This window comes from Pseudopodoces humilis, chromosome 7 (assembly GCF_049639895.1).
Source record: "Pseudopodoces humilis isolate 2021_Gansu_Grassland_sample_001 chromosome 7, ASM4963989v1, whole genome shotgun sequence".
Lineage (NCBI taxonomy): Eukaryota > Metazoa > Chordata > Aves > Passeriformes > Paridae > Pseudopodoces > Pseudopodoces humilis.
The window spans coordinates 19497841-19520454 of record NC_142206.1 but is presented as its reverse complement, the minus strand read 5'-3'; the positions used below and the strand labels follow the sequence as shown (position 1 = coordinate 19520454).

The window sequence follows — 22614 nt, the reverse complement described above, 5'->3', positions numbered from 1 at the left end:
AGCTTATAAGTCTTCTAAACCTCCACAGTTTACGTAGCTATGTAAGTAGCAGAATTACGTCAACATGCATTCTTCTGTGGTACTCAATACACAGAGGGGGATTTCCTGACACAAATATATCCTGTATTTGATGAGGATGCATTCCTGAAAAGTGCCACAGCTGGTGATTTCACAAAATCAAATTTTCCTCTAAGAATTATGCAAGGGCAGCGGATGGGATTTGTGCTTCAGAATTATGCACAGGTTAATTTAACAATGTATAAGCTGATTCATATCCCAGTATCACTGCCTAAAAAATACTAAAAGAAAAACTGTCAGGAAATTTTTTCTTAGTTTTTAAGTGAAACAGCAGTTGTGGTCTGGCACACCAGAGTTCAAAGATGACAAGGATGATGTGAAGAATAACTATGTGGGAGCAGGACCATCAGGACTGTCAAGCTGTCACATCAGTGCTTGGAAGGGACCGAAAAAGTGGATAAAATGATATTTTTCAGCAACTTGCTTCTCAGCACTTGGTTTTGCAGTAGCTGAAGATTGTGGTGATTATTTTTTAAAATAAAAATTGATGACATGACTGCACATTGGTCTGGGATTTTGAGCAGTATATACTTTTATAAAATGAGATCAGATTTTGCAATCCCCTGGTGACCTTGTCCAACTGTTCTCAGAACAGACTACTGGTCTGAAAGATCTCAGCCACTTCATCTATTAGTTGGAGTAATCTTGTTCTTTCTTTCTGAATCATTATATGTATTTCTTTTTATCATCTTTGTCATCTTATTTCAGTCTCTCCCTTTTTGTCAAGGTCAGTCAAGTCAACCAAGAGAGAAGTACAAAAAACCTGAGAACTGATTAGCATCAGATGGTGTTAAATGATGAACGGCAGAACCCTCAAAAGTTGCATCAGAAAAATAAATGGTGTGTCACTGTACATTTCCTGACTATTTACTTGTGTGACATGTAAAACAACTGCATAAAAGGTGAATGGTTTTGCTGCTGTTATTATAATTTCACTGTTGTTCTCAGATAGATGTTTTCACAGAACTTTCCTAAGGACATTTTGGCAAATTTGACCTATGGGGATAGAGAAAGTGAGCCTTAATTTCAGTTTTTATGAGGATCAATGAAAAGAGAAAAGAAGATGACAAAAAATCAGTACTTCAGACTAAGCTCTTAATTTGTTGGACTGCTCAAGTCCTACATCACTCCATCATCTCCATTACCTAGCTGCAATACAGTTACAGCTTGTGTGAATCATATTTCCAGAGCTGCTCTACTTTTACATTTACAATTTGAAAAATCAGACAATGAGCACCTCTGAAAAGCTGACCTTCCACCACTTATTTCCCACATACATTTTTCTCACCTTTGTTTGATGCATACATTCATCTGACTGGACTTTATGCTGCAGTTGGCCTTCCTGGTGGAACATGGCCAAGTTTTCGTCCCAAAACCTTGGTCTTTTCTTGTTTTCCATCCTGATTCACATTTACACAAGGCCATAGGTCCAACTTAAATAAAATCAAAGCAATTCTTAATTTTCCGTGTCTCTGATGTTTTGGTGATCAGTCTGAATTTGCTATACAGACTTAAAGTTTTATTCAATCTAGAAAGCCTTATTTGTTAACCTTCAAACCAAAAATATGTGTATCATAAGAACAACTGAATCTACAAGCTATTAATTTCCACAAAGGGAAATAAATAATTGCAGCCCTTTTTTATTATCCCCTTAGACAGTAATATCAGATTGTTAAGTTTTAATTCAAGCCAAATCTTCCACCTGTTTCTCTTCTTACACGTTGCTATGGTGAAGATTATCATAGATCGCATATAGAAGTGAAACACAGAAGGATCACTGAAAAAAACATCCCAACAAAGACATGTAATAAAAACTGAAAAAAGCATATTGCTTGGTAGGTCCATTAAGCAGCCATATTTTTCTGGCCATATTTTTCTGCTGATCTGTCCAGAAATATATTTGGAATTTTAAACTTTAAACTGTTTCAATTTCCCTGACAAAATCTTTCTAACAAATACATTATCAAATACAAATGCTTTCTAACAAAGCATCATTTACATGTCCCATTAGGTCAAGGGCTGTATTGTGTGCTGGCACTGCAGCTCCTACCTCTTTTGGCCACTTTTATTCACACCAAATTAGCTCTCCTGGACTGTAATGCTTCAGTCATAGGATTAACACCTCACAGAGAGATGGGACTATTTTGTAGAGTTCAGACCAGTAAAAGCCAAACAAAGGGCCCTTATCTGTAAGTGCCTGTGTGGATAGGCTGCCACAATTCCAATGTAATTTGTGAATACTGGATATTTGCATTGCACATGTTCAGCAGAACTTGAAGCCCAAAGGGCAAAGTATACCCTTGATAATCCTAGGAATTTATAAAATGTTCCTCAGATACTCCAGTAAGGTCTGGAATTTAGTTTAAAAGTTTTATTTTAAAGGCAAACACTTTATAATCTCTCCTCTAAAAGGATCCTCCCTGTTGGACAACAATGCTTTGAAGGGAGAAGCAAAATATTAGTGCTAATCCTTCATTAACCTCTCTTGCTGTTACTCCTAAAGTAACAGATCTGAGTTTCATCTGGACTGCATTTCCCTCCGAGATACAAATCCTTTCTCACCCTCTCAAAGGGTCCATTTTCTTTTATGATGTCCTTCCAGTGGTTCCTTCATACATTGTTTGAGTGGGATGGGTATTATTGGGCAGTCACTAAAGTTCAAGATCCAATTCCTACAACCTTCTCGGGATCATGTTTGAGTGCAGATGATTCAAACTCTTTCTTTGGCAGCAGACTCCTCTAGTTAAGTGGGAATATTGCCTGTAAAAAAGAAATGGGCTCCAAATGTTCTTGTAAGAAGGAAGTCCTGTGAAGGCATCTAATCTGTAGTAGCAGAAGTGAATAACATTGAAAATCTCAGATTTCCTCCTAGCAGAACTTTTGGAGCTTTGGACGATGATTAAGAACATTTGGGACAGAATCATCTGAGCAGAAGTCACAAAAGCAGAATTTTTTCTGGCAATGTTCCAGTAACAGAACAGAAATGAGTAACAGAAACTAGTGATTTCCGTAGTTTTTGGGGAAATAAAAAGTTCACTAAAATTTTAAGACTGAAAAGCAGTAATTTTTATTTGAAGTCCAAACTGAATTTATTCAGAACTATATATCCATCCTTAATTATTCTTCACTGAGTCCTCTCAAGCAGGACAGTCCAGAGCTACAAGTACCAAATGGGATGAAGTTTCTGTGTTCCACTCTGGACCTGCCACTGTTTTTCAGGATATGTGCCTCAGCTCATGTCACTTTTCCTCAGTATAAAATAATGGCATTATTTCTGTTTTTGCAGGTTGGACCACACACTGTTTTTCAGATTTCATAGCAAATTAGAAACATGAGCTGGTGGTACTAATTGCATATATTTGCACATTCATTCAGTGGTCAATTGACCATTATTAATTATTAAAGTTCTTATTTTACTCTAGGTTGAAATGGATTGCTAGGTACTTGGAAGTTATTATTAATACAAAATAACAGTTTTTGCAGCACTCTGTTTTAAAATTCAGTTTCAGTAGAATGTACTTTGCAAACCTTTACATTCAACAGCAAGGCAGATACAAACACTGAAGCCAAATGCTACAGTGAGATTCCTCAGCAGCACAGACACATGGTTAAGAGCTTTTAGCTTTCTTTCATGGGGGATTACATACAACCTGAAATATTTGGCTGGTGCACTGTGCCTGTTTTGGTCTTTGCCTCTTAATAAGAATGCAAGAAGCACGTGTGAGTTGCCCAGAGTCATTCCTGGGACTAAAGCTACATCCCAACAGAACACCCGTGTAAATAGGCCACGTGCAAACTTGTGGGCTCATGACTGAATCCTCTTGTTTGGCTGCTGAGCCATTCTCTAAGGAGACAGTGCATCCACCAACTAAACTGATTTTGCAAGGTGCCAAGCTAAGCTAAGCACTGTAGAGTAATGCTGAGTGTGGTTGTATCTTCTGGTGGCATAATTACATTCCCTCCGAGACAAAAAAAGGAAAAAAAAGATGTCATAAATCTACCAGTTAACCCTTTAATTCACACCCCCTTAGTACAGAAGGACCATTTTCCCACCCTAAAACAGGTGTCCCTGCAGAGCTGATTCCTGCAAAGACATCTTTCATCTACTCCTTTTCTGCTATGTTGAACGTCTCACAGGAATTGACTCAAATGAGTAATTGCGGCCCTTGTGGGTATATTTTCACCAGTGGTTCTGGCCTTTTTGAAACCAAGTATTAAATCCTCTATGTCTGGCCTTAAAACTCTGTTTCTTTGTGTCCAGCCTCATTCAGTGCTCTGTGATTTCCATTCACTTTACACACCAAACCCAGATTTTGGCTTGCATCCCCATGAGCCTCCTCCTCAGAGGTATCTAAGCCTCAGACATCTGTAAGTCAACTTGCAGTCCAAAAAGGTCTTACTAGCTTAAATAATTTAATTGCTTACTGGAAAGAATGGCTAGGAAATAAACTAATCATGATTCCACAGGCTTTAAAATAGCTCAGTGTTTCTTTGTGAAGATGTAAGAGCTTCCTGTTTTCACTGTTTTCATCTACTCTTGGGGGTTTATTTTTTCCCTCAGTTTTTTTCCTCCTGCTACCAGCAGTGGTTTGTTAGAGGAACCCAAAGCTGGAATTGGGAAGGCATTTAGAGCATATACATGAACAATCAGAAAGGAGCAAGGGACCACCAAGGCAGAGTTACAGGACCCTGGGGCAAGAGACGTCCATCAAGGGCTCCAGGAGAACGTAGTAACTGAGCCATAATAAGACCCAATGGGACGTGGAGAGCTTTGGCGACCTCCTCCTGAGCTGCAAAGCATCCAGGACAGCAGCCTGGCTGGCTCAGCAGGGATTATGCACCATAATGGTTAAAATCTTGGCACCCATCTCAGGTCTTCTTCTATTGGTATTCCCAATGGTAGGTTTGTATCATTGTTAAGAGATTTGGAAAAATAACAGCTTTGGTGCTGTTTTATATGGAAGATGCACAAACCCTGAAAAGACTGTCCACAGTGTAAAGCCAAGAGGTTGGCAGACAGACAAGCCTAAGCTAGAGACATGTCTGGTTAAAGGAATTCACCCCAGGAAAGACCACCTGAAGGTGTAGGGGAATTTGCACTGCACTGAACTACTCAAGGCTTCCACTGGCCATGGCTCTCAAATTTTTGAGGCTGCTCAACATGTCTGAGTTTTACAAACTGCTGTAGGTATTTGTTTAAGTGTTTTGGGTTACTTAATTTGCTACTCTAAAGCAAATGCCAATTTTTCAATTCCCCCCCCCGCCCATAATATATGTAAATTTTGAAATCTTGCTATAGAAATCAATTCGAAAAAGTCTGATTTAGAGGTAAAACACGTGTTTTTTGGAAAGTATAAAAAATTGTTCAAGAAAAATTTTATAGAAAATTAAGTATGCTGCTATGAAATATGGGTTGAAGACCAGAAAAAAGTCGGTAGCATGTGCTAATAGAAAAGGCAAAACAAAATATGACACAAAGATAAAATCCAAACTAAATGGTCTCCTTTGTTTGGATTAAACATTTCCTCAATATCAACACGTTCCGACAAAACATTTCAATATTGCCAAAATTGCATTTCCTGGCAGAAATGGACAGTAAAAAGGTTTTGACTAGCACAAGCACATGTATGCCAAGTGATTCCTTTTGTGTGTTGTGGTTTTCATCCACTGTGGAGTGAACTTCTACTGAGCCTCATTCATTCATCTGCCCCACCGTAAAAATGCATGGCTATTTTAAGCACGTTGTAAAGTGAACCATGTCACTTGGCCAGGCTGCCCAATCGCAGGACTGTGGGACAGGAGTCTGTCTCTGCACCCAGCCCACACCCAGCATTGCCATCCCCCGGGATGCATCCACAAGCCCAACTGGAGCAAGGACAAAGTGCCTCCTTCTGGAGATGTCTGTAACTTCAGCTCACCCGCAGTAACTGGGATGGCTCATCTAGAGAGATATCTGCATTTCTTTTTCTCCCCGCTTTAAAACATCTTTCTTTACATAAGGAAAGCTGCTACCTCTGTTCTGAGCACTGAGCCAATAAAGCCGTCACAAAAAGGATCTGTTGCCAGAGTCCAGAAAGGGTTAAGGCAGCAGTTGGAGAGGTTTGGGGTGACGTGTGCTTCTGGACGCCTGAGAAGTCTCTTGAAGGTAGTTCCCCTCTGGTGAGGATGGGAGCGTGCTGAGGTCTGAAATCCGAGATCCCTCGCAGCCTGGAGCTGGTGAGGTCCCAGTAAAAGCTGTTTGCCTGCTTTCCCTTCCCGAGCAGTCACACCGCTGCACTGGCCTGGGCAGTATGGAGCGAGCACCCTGGACACTTGTAGGACTTACTCTTCTCCAGCTCCTGCTCATCTCCTGCTTGCCAAGAGGTACTGTAAGAGAGTGTGTGTGTTCCCGGCATGGTCGAATTAGTCCCTTTCCTTCAGCGTGCTCAGAGGGGTTTGATCTCATGCGCTGTCATGGGAAGCAGAGAGATCTGCAGGGACAGCAGTAAAAGAAAGAAGGGGTTCTGCTTTATGTATCTTTTTTCTTGTCAGCACGGAGTGTGTGTGTGTGTGTGTGTGTGTGTGTGTGTGTAGGTTTAACCAGGAATGATTTTCAGGCAAACTTAATAGCCTTAAAAAGAAACAACTGGCTGAATTTGTTTGCCAATGGCCATTAAGAAAAAGGTATGCAATCACTTTGCTTATTACTCCTTTTATTTTCTCAACACTCAGTGCTACGGAAATGATGATAAAAAGAGGCATTTAAGTTTTTGTAAAGCGTAATTTGTTTAGTTTGGCAACACAGAACTTTTCCTCTCCAGCCCCAACACCAAGAATGAAGGCAAGGGAGAAAAAAGTGAAGGAAAAAAAAGAAAACAAAACCCACACATTGTTTCCAATCTGGGATTTAGTTCTGCCAATATTACTCTTTTGAAGGGGAAGCCTTGTTAAAGCAGAATGATCTTTTTTGTACTCAAGCCCCATCCCAGTTTCTGCTGAACCAGCATGCATTATCTTGATAAGGTTGAGGAAAAAGCATTTACTGTTGAGTGTAAATTTGCTGTAGTTATGGCCATGAACCTGGGCTGTTTACACCTGGAGGTGTCCAGACCTGCTTGCAGCAGCCAGCTGTCAGCATCGCAGGCTGCTTTCCTGGGAGCTGCAGCCCTAAGGACTGGGAGGTGAGGTGCCCTCAAGTGACCCACCCTTGAAGCTGCTGCATATTCCGGCACTGCTGACTCTCTTACCAGGGGAGCTGTCAGATCTACAGGCACCCAGATCTCAATGACTGTAAAGAATTGGTGTCAAGGATGGTGCTTCAGAGGCCCCCTCAGCAGGGGCTGCAGCAGAGGGTCTGCTCTGCCCTGCTGGCCCCTCAGGACACAGGGAACAGGTGATGACCAGGGTCATCTGCCCACCAGGCTGGCCACCAGCAGCTGCAGCCATCCTGGCAGGCTGGCCTCCTGCCAAAGCTGCCCCTGGGTCACAAGCACAGAGAGCTTCTCCCCACCTCTCAAGTGCAGTGCCACAAGCACTGACTTGGCCCTGCAGTGGCCTGTCCCTCAGACATGTGCCACCTTGCACACTGGCTAGGCAAGTGCGCTGGAGTGGCACAGAACTAGCCCTGCCAGTGGCAGAGCATCCCTGGGCATAGGCTGTGGCTGTCAGGCAGCTGGGTGGGAATAAACCTCTCCTGCTGCAGGGGCAGCACATCTCTCTCATGGCAAGAATCTGGTCTGCAGAACCATCTAGCACTGAGTCCCCTCAGCAGCGGTGACAAGGGGAGGCAGGGGACAGAACAACACTGGCCAGTGGGACACAGGGGCTGTGGGGCTGTGAGCTTTGGAGGGAGGGTGCTGGTTCCCCCAACAGCCACTCCTCATGCTCCAGGAGCAGCCTGAGAAGAGCCTGTGGGACACATGGACCTCAGCTGTCCCCCTCGCCCCCTGCCCTTCCCTGCCGTGCCTCCCCTGCCCTGCTGCTGCTGCTGGAGCAGCTGGTGGCACTGGCTTGGCACACAGCTGGCACATGCAGGGGCCAGGAGCTCCCTGAGAGCCACAGCAGGAGGGGCTTTCAGACACAGGGGAGCAACTCAAAAGTGCAGTGGCCTTAACATGTCAGGGCAGGTTGGAAAATAGCATTTTGTCTCCTCCCCACAGATGTATCCAATTTTTATCCATATTTATCACACCCAGTTGCACAGGGCCTGCCTCGAGAGCTGGGGGCAGAGGTCAGGGCAGTCTGGGAATTTATTTTTTGGAATAAACTTGGAGTGCAAGTGACTCATGTTTCCTTAAAAATATATGTGTGTTTTTGTGTGTTTCTGCCTATCTAAACCCTTCCCAACCTCTCTTCCCCTCCCCCTCCAGCCTCTGTCTAGAGAAGTGAAGGCCAGATGCACTCAGACACATCCAGATGCATTCAATCTTAGCAAATGGGTTACTTCAGTTCACATGTTTAGGTTCCTAGCATGCACAAAAGGAAAGAGATTTGCTTTTTATTTTGGAAAAAAAGCCGGGGTTACTCACTTTTGACCCTGAGGCCTCTTCAAGTAGCTCCCAGGAGTCCCTGCAAGCCTGCCAATGCCCAGGATTTTCCTCTCCACCAGCCTTGAAGGACCCCTGAGCACCACAGGACGATGCAGTTGTCAGCAGCAGGACCTCCCTTGGGCATGTGGATGCCCCTCTGCCTCCTGCAAGAACAGGGACTTGGTGAGGGGCAAACTGGAAGGAAGGGCAGGGAGGCAAACGATCAGCAGGGACAGAGGCCTGGCAAGATGAGGGCATCTTCAGTCCTTGGTTAGGGCTGCACTGCACACTCCACGGGAGCTGTAAGGACTACAGTTTGAGGAGGGTTGCTGCTGTCTGTCTGGACTATTTCTATCTGGGCAGCATTAACTGCAAGTTAAGTTGTCAACATGTTGCAGGTCTCACACCATTAGGAGAGGCAAGTCCTCAAGACAGGTCCAGCGCCTCTCCTCTACGTTTAGGACACGAGTACATTCTCATGTTATGTGGTCATGAATTTCAATACTGCAGCTGCTTCTTCTCTGCAGATTTGAAAACATTCTCCCCTATTGCAGAGGTCTAACATCATCAATGCTGTCACTTACTCAAAAGTTCTGCATTCATTACCTGTTCCTGTTCCTTGTCTTGCAGCACAGAGAAAACAAATTCTCTTCCTGATCATACTAGTATAATTTTTCTGCCCAGAATAAGGTCCCAGAAAGAATCAAAGCCTGAAGGGTAATGTGGCAACCTCTGAAGAGCCTTAACCTGGCTGTTTCTTCCGGCCACAGCTTTTCTCAAATGAAGCCACAAGGCCACAGCGCCAATAATAAGATCACAAATGCCAGGTCATAAATATTGAGGAAGAAACTAAAGAAGAGGGTATTTAAAAAAGACAGTTGAATTACTGTGCATTTATTAAGTAGACAGATTCCACTTAGTATTGTAGATTTCCTCCTGTGTCCTCCCACTGGCTTTGATTATTTTTTGTTTTAAATAGAAATCCTTTCTTTTTGCCTCTTCCCACTTGCCATTGTGTGAAAGCTCACACCACTGGCAGAAAAGGACGCTGACTGACTCTGTAGAAGCAGAGTCTAATTATTCAGCAAAGGTCCGTGACCATAAAGTAAGCACACTGAGTTAAACTAAAACACTGAAGTATTTTAGCTCCTCTTTTAATTAGCCCAGCTGCTGAAAAGAGTAATAGGCACATAATTTCTAAAGAGAAGCAAGTGGTTTTAGAGACAGCATCATCCCTTTCATCCTCTTAACATATCAAATAGACAAATAGACATAATTTGCACAATAGTTTATCTGAGGCAAGAAGGTTAACAATAAAGACCTGCATTTTCCTCTATTATTAAGGGTTTGGGGTAGATAATTTTCCAAGAGCCCCAGTAAAAGTCTTTTAAAGGGAACATCCCTCTTCCCTTCCAAGGTGTCTTCCTCTTGGCCTCACTGAAATCGAATGGAGAATTCTACCATTCATCACAATGGAGCCACAGTTTCAGCCAGTGTTGCACGCAGAGCATCTCCTGTTGTCAATGCCTGATCTCTGTGGGGTGAGGCCCAGCTTGCATATCTGTACAATGGCAGTAGAGCCAAATAAGAAAGGAGCAGAAAAATGTGATGGACCTAAAAAAAGTGTAAGCTGCTACTAGGTTTCATCTCTGATTAAGCTGTTTTTTCTTTACTGAGAAGTTAAAGAATCCTTTCAGATTAGAGAGTCCTTTCATAATTATTACATGGTCAAACATTCGCTACTAACAGCCTTAAGAAATTGCTCCTTCAGATTCAACTGCTTGCTTCTTCAGCAGGAGACAGTAGTTTTTGTTGACCAGTATGTTGAAAAGTTAAGATGAAATCAAATACAAAGGGAGATGTTCTCATCTGCGGAATGTGAATGGATTAAATAATCACTTTGAAAAAGCCATCCTCTATGGACTCAAATTCTAGAGATGTATCTGTTTGTATCTAGTCTTACACTGCAGTGTTACTGCAAACAGCAGTTTGCAGTTTTCAAAGCAATTTGAAATAAAATTTCTTTGAGCTTAAGTAGTGTTTACCAATGTATTGATGGATAAATTAAGTCATGGAAGGAAAACTTTTGGAGGATAACAGAATGGACTTGTAGCATAGGAAGTTCCCTCCAAGGACAGATATGGCAAACTGTTTTTTTGTTCAATCAGTCATCTGATCCCTCCACATAGCAGCTACTGTCAGCACAAATACAGGGATGGGAATGGGAAGTCAGGGAGAGGAGGGAGAAAAATGTCCCATAGCAGCAGCAGCACCAGCTTATATCAGCTTAAACAGACTGTACTCTAAAAAAATCCTCATTCTTCCAGAGAAGTGGAAGACGCAAGAGATTAATTGGTGTAATTTGGCTTGCTTCAATTCACCTTAGTTCTTAGTTACACAGTTATCCCAGCTCTCAGATCTTCAGAGAAGAAATCCCTTTCCTTCTAGCAAGGTATCTATGATACACAAATTCACTATGGCAAAAGATTAGTCACCTGAAGCTGACATTTTACCATGATGAGTGGCCTGACCCACCCCTGAGGCAGGAATGTGCGTGTGAATCTGTTCCTGAATCACCAAAGCTTTAAGCCTGATCTCAGTCCTGGGGATGAGGGGAGGCAGCAGCACAACTGAGGTGAATTCTTGTTGGACTGACACTGCCAACAAGGAGGACATTGTCTGGGAGCATCGCCTCCAACTCATGTCTTACAAAATCCTAGACAGCCTCTAGGATCTGACATGCTGAAGTGATTAGGAGGTCTTGCTAGGTGCAGATGTAGGTAGCAAGCATGAATGTGCTGCCATCTGAACCTGAAAATGTTCTCCCATCTCACAGTCCTGCTCAGGCTGGACCCAAAGCATCAGGTGAAGACTTGTGTTGGGCTGTGCCAGCTCCTGAGCCAAGCAGGTCTTCCCTCCAGCACACGCCCTAGATATTTGTGTGTTTTCCCAACACAGGCATTTCTTGCTTGGTTTCCATGGTCTTGAGCTGCTTCCATGTGAGCTGTTTATGCGTGGATTTAATGGGCTTTTCTTCCATCATTAAAATCTCATAAATTAATCCACTGTTTATTTGCCTGTCCAGAGTCTTGTTTGGTCTTTGCAGCTAAATATTTTGCATGGGTTGTCAAGCAGCTTCTTCCGGCTTGTCCCAAAATCAAAGATACAGTCACTGCCTGCAAGCCAGACTGCCTGCTTTGGAAGGTTATCAAAGTAAAGCTCACAAAACACCCCACAATTATCTCTGCCACAGCTGGCCAAGGCCTTGCTTTCAGTATTTTACTCAGTCAATAAATCTTCCCCCACTTTTCTCTGCCTCATTCTCTTCTGTTCTGGGGTAATATTGGCCAAGTGTGTGTGTGGGAGCTGCCAGTGGCTGCCCATCCCCAAACACACAAGGGGGGGCAGAGTTACGCCTCTGCCTCCCTGAAGCACAGGCTGAGCTCAGCCACACAAACAACCATTGATTACACACATAAGTGACTCTCTGCATATCCCTCTTAAACTTCTGAGGCAAAGGTTTTATTTGCCTTTTTTTTGGTAGCCCAGAGATAAAACAAAAGGGATCCTGCTATTATTAAAGGGATGCATAAACTCTTCAATCATACTTCTTTAAAGAATAGCTTCTACAGAACCTCAAAATAATATATTCCATGATTTTTGTGAAGAAAATCCTAGAACAGCTGTCGCTAGTGGACACAAAATAGAAGTGTGGATGCAAATCACAGCAGCAGAGGTTTCATCCCAAGAAGGCAGAAGCCTCTGCTACTGTGATTTGAATCCACACTTCTATTTTGCATCCACTAGCGGCAAACTGTCACTTAAAAAAATCTCAAATCCATATATTTCCTTGTCAAGGCTATATAAATTGCCCAAACTGCAGAAACCAAGAGCCTGAAAGGGAATTAAATTGTCAGTAAATCAAAAGACAGTTTATTTTCATTGTTTAAGTTGAGACAAAAGAAGTGAGCAAACAGCATTTCTAGGTGGCAGCAAGTGTATTTTTACATTTTTTTAAGGGCCAAGATCTGCTGCTCTCTTCTTAACACTAAATATTACCTCAAGGTCAACTTATTCTACAAATGCACACATTTGATCCACCAAGAATAAGTGTGGCCTCTGCTTTTTGCCTCTGTTGTGCACACAAGTTCTACATATAAAAATATGTAGACATTCACACTCTCTATCTACATACAAATACATGAGTAATATTTTAGGGAAGAGTAGAGTAATTTAGGTTGAAAGGGACCTCTGGATGTCACATGGTCCAGCCCATCTCTCGGTTCTAACATGAAAGTTGTGTTGCTCACAGCCTTATCTTGCCAGGATTTGAGTTCCTGCAAGGATGGAGACATTCCTTTGTCACCCCAATGTAACTTTGCCTGTGAATATTTGGATCATTTTACAGACAAAAATTTCTTTTGGATAATATATGCACTTTATTAATAGACTTTAGCTATTTTGAGATAAATTAGATTTCTATCTTGAGTTAGAAAAAATGAGAATTTGAAGGATGCTTTACAAAAGCTCTGAGTGTTGGGTAATTAGTCAGACTTTAGAGACTACTGCTTCAGGAAGGACTGAGACTCCCACCCTGTACACCAGAGACACAGCTATTGTCTGTCTGGTATGGTGAGATGAATCCAACTGAGTGTCAGTTCTACGGAGATAATTAGATGTGTGTAATTAATTTTCTCTGGAATCTGAATCAGATACATTTCATAGATAAAAGGCTTAATTAAAAGGGAATAATAGCCATAGGTTAAGAAGCCCCAGCTTGGCCAGGTTGATTGACAGCCGTTCTGGAAAATAGAAGGCATGAGTTTAATTCCTGACTCTACTATTGTTTTTCCCTGGGACCTTGAGCAAAGTCACTTCACCTCCCATGTGCTTCATCTTCCCATCTGGAATGAGAACTTTGTAAAGCATGTCAAGATCTACAGGCAAAAGAAGCTATAACTGCTGAACACTAAGATTATTTCAATGCAAGATTCTACTACTGGAATAAAAAACTACAGAATCTTATTGCATGGCAGGAACAGCCTTTTCTTTTTTGAATGATTATAGGGGCAGAGAGGGGGAATGGAAAGGTTTCAGCACAAACAGCAGCCTCATTCCTAAACTTAGAGCAGCCGCGGACTCTCCCTGGTTGGTACACCAGGCACAAGGGAAAGGCTCAGTTCTGAGGAGTGCAAAGGGCTGCATTTCATTTCCCAGCCAAACGGGGTGAAGAAGAAACAGTTTGGTGGTCCTTTTTTTTATGGAGTAAGTAAAAATCATTAGGGGAGAAGATAAGCTTCCAGGAACCAGGCTTCATGAGGTCACAGAGAGTCAAGTGAGACAGAGCAGCAAGGCTCAGTATTAGGGAGCTCCAGCAGGCACAGTAATTGGGTTATCAGCGCCAATGAAACAAGAAACAGTTGTGTGAGAAGGGAGCCAGGTACAGGCATGCATGGGAGTTTTGCACCTTAGAGATGTATGGCTTGTTTCATGACAAGGCAACTCTGTTACTCAGGGTTTAATATACAAGGAAAAAGGTTACCTAACCGCAATTTAAAAAAAAAAAAAAGAAAAAAAAAAGAAAAATAGGTTAGCAGGGGAAAAAAGAGCTAGTCTCATTAAGTTTCCTTCATGTCTCATCTTTCTAGTCTGCTCTCTCTTTTTACTATCAAACTCCATGAAAGCAGTCATCAGGGCTGTCAGGTGGTTAGAAGGCACGATGACAGCTCTGTGCATTCCTTAGATCTCTCTTTGTAGAATTTAGACAGCACACTGGTGGGGAAAGACAGGATCTGCACATACTGTGGCAGTCCTGAGTCACAGTCTGAGGTTGTTTCTTAAAAGGGTGTTTCCAGCATAGCTTAGATATAATATGAGGTTATGCTAAATAATAGGAAGATGTTACCATATAAGAAATGCCAGGCAAAATTAACCTTTAAAAAAAAACAAAAAATCTTATTTCCTTTGGCAGGGAAGCCAAATGTAACAAAATGTGCATCTGGGTGAAAATAGGGAGTGAAACCAGCTAAAATCCAACTTTAAAAGTCGCCTTTCCTGGTGGGCCCCCTAATTTTCAAGAATAGCAGATTCACAAGCAGAAATACAGTCAAAACATGCTATCATAGTTTAAATAATCTATGCTATATATGACGCTTTAAATCAGTCCTGCAATCTGAAGAAACTTTCTCATGTGATGTCATCCTCTGTGGTTTTTCAAAGCTATTTTTCTCACCACAGAAGTGGGAAGGCCTTGCAGAGAAAGTAAACATATTCCTTCCCTCTGGTCTGTTTGCTTCCTCTGGCTGGCACTGCAAAACTCCTGCATATTCTTTAGACACACAAACCACGCTGACATTTCAGGCACATGTTACCACCTAGTTTGGGTTTTTCTGGGCTGAAGATCTTGGCCAGCCCCATGACATCCATGATCTGACAAACCACTGGATAATAGATCCTGCCAGTCCTCATCAGATATGGGTTATTTCCATGTGTCCTCCTCTCCGTTCTCTGCAGAGTACACAGTGATCAATGAAAACTGCCCAGGAGCTGAGTGGAATATCATGTGTCGGGAATGCTGTGAATATGACCAAATTGAGTGCATCTGCCCAGGACAGAAACAAAGAGTGGGCTACACCATTCCCTGCTGTAGGAACGAGGAGAACGAGTGTGACTCCTGTTTAATCCACCCAGGTATGTTTGTGGCTATGCTGTGTTCACACCAAATCTTTGGCCAAGGCATGATGGCAGATGCTGGTCAGGACAGTGGTGAACAAGCACATCTCACTGAGGCATGGGATTGTCCTGCATTTCCTCCAGAACTTCATCTGCCACTCAGCTGACAGCAGAAAGACATTTGGCAAGGTTCCCCCAAAGCAGGAAGCATCACTGGCCAAAAAATCCCAACACTTTCTACTACCAGTGTTGTCCTCAGGATGTCTTGGGCAGGCTTGGAAGCTGCCAAAGGGTGACGCTATAGCTGGCTTCACACCAGGAGTGTTTTAGAGGTACTCTTGGACGATTTGCTCCCCCAAAGCAAGAAAAGAGAGACAACTTGTAAGTCCCACAAGCAAGAAGGAAAAAGAAAAGTGAAAGGTGAGAGGAGGTGAAAGCAGGAGGAGCTAGGACCAGTTTAGAAATCATCAGAATCATTTAGGCTGGGCCCAAGTGGCATCAGTACACACATTCAGGCTCCTGAGAGAGGCGTTTACAGTTGGAGCAATGAGATTTAGAGGTTTGGGCAAATCAGACCGGGAGTTTGGTTCCAAATCTCAGTCTGAGCTGCCTAGGGCGTGGAGGTTGGGTATGGTTCCCAGAGGGGAAGCTGTCAGCACCTCCACAGTCATTAATGTCATTGGCATTTTCTGTGGAAAAGACAGAGAGGCTGCTCCCCTTCCTGCAGGACAATCCACCTTGGCTTTCATCTAACACACTGGCTCTCTTTTTAGGCTGTACCATCTTTGAGAACTGCAAATCCTGTCGCAATGGCTCCTGGGGAGGGACACTTGACGACTTCTACATCAAGGGAATCTACTGTGCAGAGTGCAGAGCTGGCTGGTATGGAGGAGACTGCATGAGTAAGTGTCCTACACGGGCTGGGAGGGATGTCAGGGACAGGGAGTGGTGGGACAGAGCCAGGGCCATGCTGTGCCTTTCCAGCTATTCCTGTACAGCAACTCTTGCAAAGGGCACAAGCAGGAGAAGGCAAACACCACCAGGCAGTAAGGAGATCTACAGTTAGGAAAAATCTTCTCTCCCAGTGGTTGTCTGAGAGATATTGGACTGGGCCTTATGTCATGGTGGGTTAGAAGCCTACTAAATGTCTGTTTGGGTTTGGTTTATTTTAAAACTTTAACTACCATGACACCAGAAATCTTCTGAAATCTGCATTTCTTGGACACATTTCATCACTGCCCCAGAGCATAAGCATAAACATTTACAAGGGCAGCAGCTTTATCTAAGAGCTTACCCTCTGTCCTCCTTCAACCCCTGCCAGCCTCAAGGATATCCCAGTGTTTCCTTCTCTGCCAGACACCTTCAACACCTCAACACCTTCAAGGTGCCTCCAGAAAACACTGTCTTGCAACTTCTGATTATGTCACAACAAATAGTGATTCAGGCCCTGGTAGCAATATCTAAAGGTTTTGCTCCTGACAGTGTACAAAAGCTCCTGCTTTTTTAGTTTCACTAAGTTGTTAATCCCCATTCTGTCTTTCAATAATTAATTCCATCAGCTAATTATATAGTGTTCAAGACCGGTATTTCCTTCACCAATTTCCCACTAGTGAAGGTGTAGCTCTCTTTCAATTTTTATTGACTGTCTCTTTGTTCCTATTTCACTGGAAGGGATAGACACAGAGTCTGCTCTCCCTAGTCTGTTCTGTCCATTGTGCTACATACTTTAGGCTTGTGTCCTCTTAGTCACTGATTTTAAAGTAACAATTTAACTTGCTTTCACAACACTGCCCATGACCATTCAGGAGGTGAAAGCATATAAAATAAAATCATTGCTTCAAAAAAGCAGAATGTGGGGAATCAACATGTTTCAGCAAGAGAGCTAATTCATCAACTGAGTCCCTTGCTGGAGTGATTTCTGAGAACATTTTAAAGTCCCATTTTCTCTAGGTCCATGCTAGAGCTTCTCTGGAATTTTCTTTAAAAGTAGAGCCAAGAAAGAGTCACTAACTCATCTAATTTTTCCTCCATCTGCCAGAAGATATTGGTCGTCTGCAGTATATTTCAGTTTATTCTTCCCACTTGTGTTGAAGCAAATACACCTTCACACAGAGGTCCATTTGGTCATTTTTGCAGTACTGAAATTTTGGACAGCTTTGTCCTACAGTGTTTTCCTTACTACTTGTTCTTTTAAGGGGAGCAGTGTGACACTGAGGCTGTGGTCTCTTTCACATGGATCTGTGGTACTTGAGAGGTAGGGTAGGAAGGTTAGTGCTATTGTCTCTTAAAGTGGGGACACAGAGGATAGTAGTGACCCCAGCACATCCTGAGCTCCCCTTTTGTGGCTCTCATGGCTATCTCAATTTTGGCCTTGATGGTAGGCTCAGGCATGCAGAGAGCTGCATGTCTGGAAAGCAGCCTATAACCATGATGGGTGCCGGACTGCGGGCTCACAGCGATGTGGCTTTGGGTCTGGAGGGCGGCCAGCAAGTAGCCTTGGAACGCCAGCAGGCGCTGACTGCTGGAGCCGTGGCTGTGCTAACACATCTCAGGTGGGAGAGCACAGGAGGAGCCACCTCTCTTTGGTACCTGCACCACGGCGTCGCAGCCGAAGCTTTGCAGCCATCCCTCAGTGCCGCGGCAGAGGGCCGAGAAATCCCAGAACGACAAAGAGGCGCCAGGGCGGTAAGGGCGGGATGCAATCTGCCCACTCGGTCCTGCACTGCCGAGGCCAGAGCTGCCGGGGCACGGCCCGGCGCAGCTCCCGGCGGGGCGGCGCGGAGGGAGCGCCGGGCTCTGTCTCCCTCTCGCGGGGCCGGCGGGCGCTGCCGCCGCGCTGCCGGGGCCGCCCGGGAGGGCGAGCAGCGCTCCGGCCGCGCCCCCCTGCTGCCGGGCCCTGCTGGGGCGGCGCCCCGGGCACGGCACGCCCGGCCCGGCGGGCACCGCATGGCCCGGCCGCCCGCGGGCCCCGCCGGCAGCGGCGCCGCACGGGCGGTAGGTGGCGGCCGGGGGCCCCGCAGGAGGCCGCGCCGTGAGGCCCCGGTCATCCCGCGGGATGGGAGCCAGGAGTGCGGGGAGTGCGGAGGGTCTGCGGGCGGCATCAGTGCCTGTTTAGTACTGTACGTGCAGGGGAGAGCTGTATGGCAGCGTCTGGGCACCTCCGGGAGGGCAATGAGGCCTCGCCCCGGGGCAGCGCTCAAGGGCATGAGTGCATTCGCCAGCGTAGGGTGAGCCCCCGGGACAGATCTGTGGGAACTCTGCCAGCAAAAGCCGTGCTGATGGAGGGCCATGGCAAGGAAGAAGGACCATGAGATGGCCTGTGGGTCTGTCCGGCTTGTAGTACCTGCTGGCATAGCTGGAAGCATGGGTATGGCTGAATACCCACCAGAGGATACCAGATCATTGAGTAAAAAGATAAATTATGTAGGGTAGGCCAAAGGAGTATTATTAGGAAATAAACACGCTGACTAGATTTAATTGGGTGCTAGCATATTTCCTAATGGGACTTCTCTTGGATTGAATCATCATGACCTAAAAGGCACACCAGGCTCTAAAACCAGAAGAAAACCAACCCTGCAGAACCCTCTCCTCTGTACCCTGCACTCAAATAGCTTTTGCCAACCCCAAGTTGTAATGTCACTTCAAGGCACATGCTCCATTAAAGCAGGCAAGAAAGTGGTGATTTCTAACAGTAATTCTCAGCTTTGCTGTCTGAATTTGGACCCTGTGCCAGACAAGATTACTTGTAGTTTTTGAAACTTTCTGAATATTACTGTTTCACATAATACTGGTGACCAACAACCGACAGGAAGCAACAAGTTGTGACAAGTGACAGCTGCCTTCCCATATCAGCCTGTTTCTGAATAGCAGTAACCTTTCTACTGTCTTTCTCCTCTGTTCAGTCATCCTGACCTTTGAAGGAGCCTCACATCTAAGATGCAGCACTCAAACAGAAGATAATGAGTTCTTACCAGAGGTCGTCTCAGGACCTCTCCCTCCATCGACCCACGGGTCTCTGTGGGCTACAACTCAGAGGTCTCCTGAATTTTTTTATTCTCTGTTAGTAACAAGCCTTGGAGGAAATCTTACTGTGGCCCTGAAAGCTGCCTTTTTTTCAGGAACAGGAACGGAACAAGGATGTTGATACTCTGCCAAAGTGGTTTATTTTTTTGTAAATGAGGCAGAATTTGCCAGCATTTGTGTTTATGATGTAAATTATTTTTGAGAGCTTTCCAGGTCTCCTGCAGATTTAGAATAGGAAGAGAAAAGACTCCTTGTGATCAACATATGATTGAACTGTTGGTCTGGGGACTGCTAGAAGTGCTGGAGGTTTAAGAGCACAGATTTGGTGTGATCGCAAAGGTGCTTCATGCAGAGAAGGGTGGGAGTAAACCTGAGAACGTTCTTTTGGAGACGGTCACTGAATGGCTCCTATTTAGTCTCTGGACCACCTGCTTTGCTGGCCAAACCTACTTCCTCGGTGCCAGTGTTCAGAGAGTTCAGGCTGTACCACAGCAAACAGAGAAGTGTGTTTAGTATGCTGTGCATAAAAGTATCTCTTTGCACCAGTTCTTTGGCTTTCCTTTCTTAAAGGCATCGAAAACTCAAAAGCCCTTCAGGACGAAAGGGAAACTTTCTTTGAGGTGGTCCAAGCCCCCTGTCAAACCCTCTGAAGATTTCTAGCAGCTTTGTCTCAGGTTGTTTTTGAGGCAGGAGCCAATGGCAGCACAAGGGCCTGTTTCTTGCTGTGGGAAGGAGCATTATTATTTTCACCACAGCAGATCCTGCTGTACTCATTGAATCCTAATGTGGTTTCTGGGCACAGTCATTAATCCTCATCTTTTACAGAGGGAACTGAGCGAGCCACAGAAGAGGATGAAACACTTTTGAGGAACTCTTCTGAGCAGGATTTCTGTTTCCTTGGGTCCTGCTTAATTAAGGGTAACCGAGGGTAAATGAACAAAGGGTATTTCATTTGAGCAACACTTTCTTAAGAAGAAAGAGGAGGAATTGACCTGCAGTCTTCATGTTTCCCCATAGACCAGATGCAGCAGGATTGATTTCCAGACACTATGATCAATGGGAACCACAGATGCTCGGTACTTCACCAAATCAGGTCACTGTCACCCTTTCTCCCTAGGGAAGGAAGGGCCCAGAGGCAAGTGTTAAAACCCTCTGTTTCAGTCGGAAACATTCATCCTGGCTTGCTGGTTAAAAGCTTAGGGTTTCTCTAGGGAAACAGACGGAAGCAGCAGAGCTTTCTGTTGGACTGAAGAAGTAAAAAGAAGTGAGAGAATTGCTGTGGATGTCTTTTGGGTCATTTGACTTTTTACTTATCCTCATCTGTGGTGTGCAGACTTTCCTGATTAGGTGATGCTATTAGACTGAATTGCAATTTTTGGCTTACAGATACAGCCTCATACTCTATCAAAGCAATAGAAGGCTTACCAGGGGATGTAGCCATGTGCAAAACTCCACTCAGAAAGATGTAGCCAGGAAAGTAGGAACTGAAAAATTAGCTCTATCTGGTACTTAGTGATTTAACTGTGCATTTTGCTAGGACATGCATGTGCAGATCACAGTAAGCTCTGAAAAAAATCACTAAACAACTCTTTTATCTTCCACAGAGGAAAATATTATTAGCTATATTTTATAGCTGGGGAAAAGGGAAAGGTTACTGAAGGTGAGAGAACTCTCTGGGCTAAAAGTGTTCAGCATTCAAGATGAGGAATTAGGACAACTATCCCTGGACAGATGCCTAGGGACAGCTGCAGGATAATCATGAAAAGATATTGCTCCCCTGGTGTGACCTTGTCTGCTGTTTGTTCATCTCATTGTCCTCTGATGGTTTTCTTAGATTGGGCACAAATGACTGGAGCACTTCATCTCGTCCTGTTGGTGCTGAAGTACATTCCATAGTATGGTGAGAAACTGAGAACCGCATAGGCAGAGTGGAACAAGACAAGAGGAAGGATAAGAATGAACCTGAAAGATGGGATAAGGACTGTATATTCTATACTGAGTCATCAGTGTTGCACTGACGATAGAGGAGCTGTGATGTTTATATATCTTTATTGTCATGGTGGCATTAATATGCAAGGATGATGTAGTGAATCTTGAGGACAAACGTGTCCTCTAGGAATACATCATCTCTTTTTCCTCCCAGAGTCTCTTTATGAACGACTTACAACCATGATGTTTGGTGCAACAGATTTTTTTCTCTCATTCTTTTTCTCACTTGAGCTAATTCAAGTGTTCATTGTAGTTTTGTCACTTTCCCACCAGCTTCCACAGCTTCAGTGGTTGTAAATGTCAGCATGGGTTCCATCAAAACTCTTCTGAACTAGATCATCAGCCAGGTGGGTGGGTTGGCTAATTAACAGAGAGGCAAAAGCTGCAAGAAATGGTTTAATGGGGCTACATTGCAAACCAGGGAGAAGCAATCAACTACAGCTTTTCTGGGGGTAGTCATAGCCTAGACAATACCCCAGTATAATCATAACTCTTCAGTACCGTTGTGTGGCTGTCCCAATATTTTATACAATGCCTTGTAAGAAAGAGTGTATCTTCCTAAGCCATCCTGTCAAAACCTTCTGGTGTTATTTCTACATATGTTTTCTTCAAATGACCCTTGAAGGTTCTTCACGCCATTTTTTTCCTTCTTTTTCTCCCCAGGGTGTGGGCAGGTTCTTCGGGCTTCTAGAGGTCAGATTTTGCTGGAGGGTTACCCACTGAATGCACGATGTGAATGGACAATCCATGTTCAAGCTGGATTTAACATTGAGTTAAGGTGGGTCCTACTGACTTTTAGCCAGCACTGATTTCAGGTGGACATTGGAGCATGTGGGTCAGCTGTGAGCCCTTCTGTGGGGCAGTGAAGGTATAGCAACCACTTTGTATTTGGTACCACAGCTCTTTCTCCTGGTCTGGCTTGTGATGGACAGGCACTGGACAAATCAGTGCTGTGCTTTCAATTCCCATTTAGGACAGATGGATGCTGAGGAGAGTTTCTCAGGCATTGGGCACAATATGTCTCTTCATAGGTGTTTTCAAGACCTTGATACCAGAGCACACAATATTTTCTGAAGACTGTACCAGGCTGAACTAAGACATTCTTTGAAGAAAAGTTGCAGAAGTGTTTTAATATGATGTCTCATGCAAGGAGAGAGCTGCCCATGGGTAGTGCCTTGCATCTAGCCTTCATTTTCCCTCTTTTTTTTTCCTACTCATTTCACCAACCCTGTTTTCTGTGAGCCTGGAGGATGTGATTTGTTCTCCTCCAAGTCACAGAATCACAGGATTAACTAGGTTGGAAAAGACCTTTGAGAACAACAAGTCCAACCTATGACCTATGACC

At 44.1% G+C, this 22614-nt stretch overlaps 1 protein-coding gene across 2 annotated transcripts in view; it reads left to right on the top strand.

Moving 5' to 3' along the window:
- The first annotated feature begins 6255 nt into the window (after positions 1–6255).
- The window catches only part of PAMR1 (peptidase domain containing associated with muscle regeneration 1), a 55946-nt gene continuing 39587 nt past the window's right edge, over positions 6256–22614 (top strand). For both annotated transcript variants that reach the window (XM_005522393.3, XM_005522392.3), the window contains exons 1-4: positions 6256–6441; positions 15099–15275; positions 16031–16159; positions 21933–22047. In XM_005522393.3, coding sequence (XP_005522450.1) covers positions 6369–6441; positions 15099–15275; positions 16031–16159; positions 21933–22047 — 494 coding nt within the window. In that variant the 5' untranslated portion in view covers positions 6256–6368. The remainder of the gene's footprint in view (positions 6442–15098; positions 15276–16030; positions 16160–21932; positions 22048–22614) is intronic.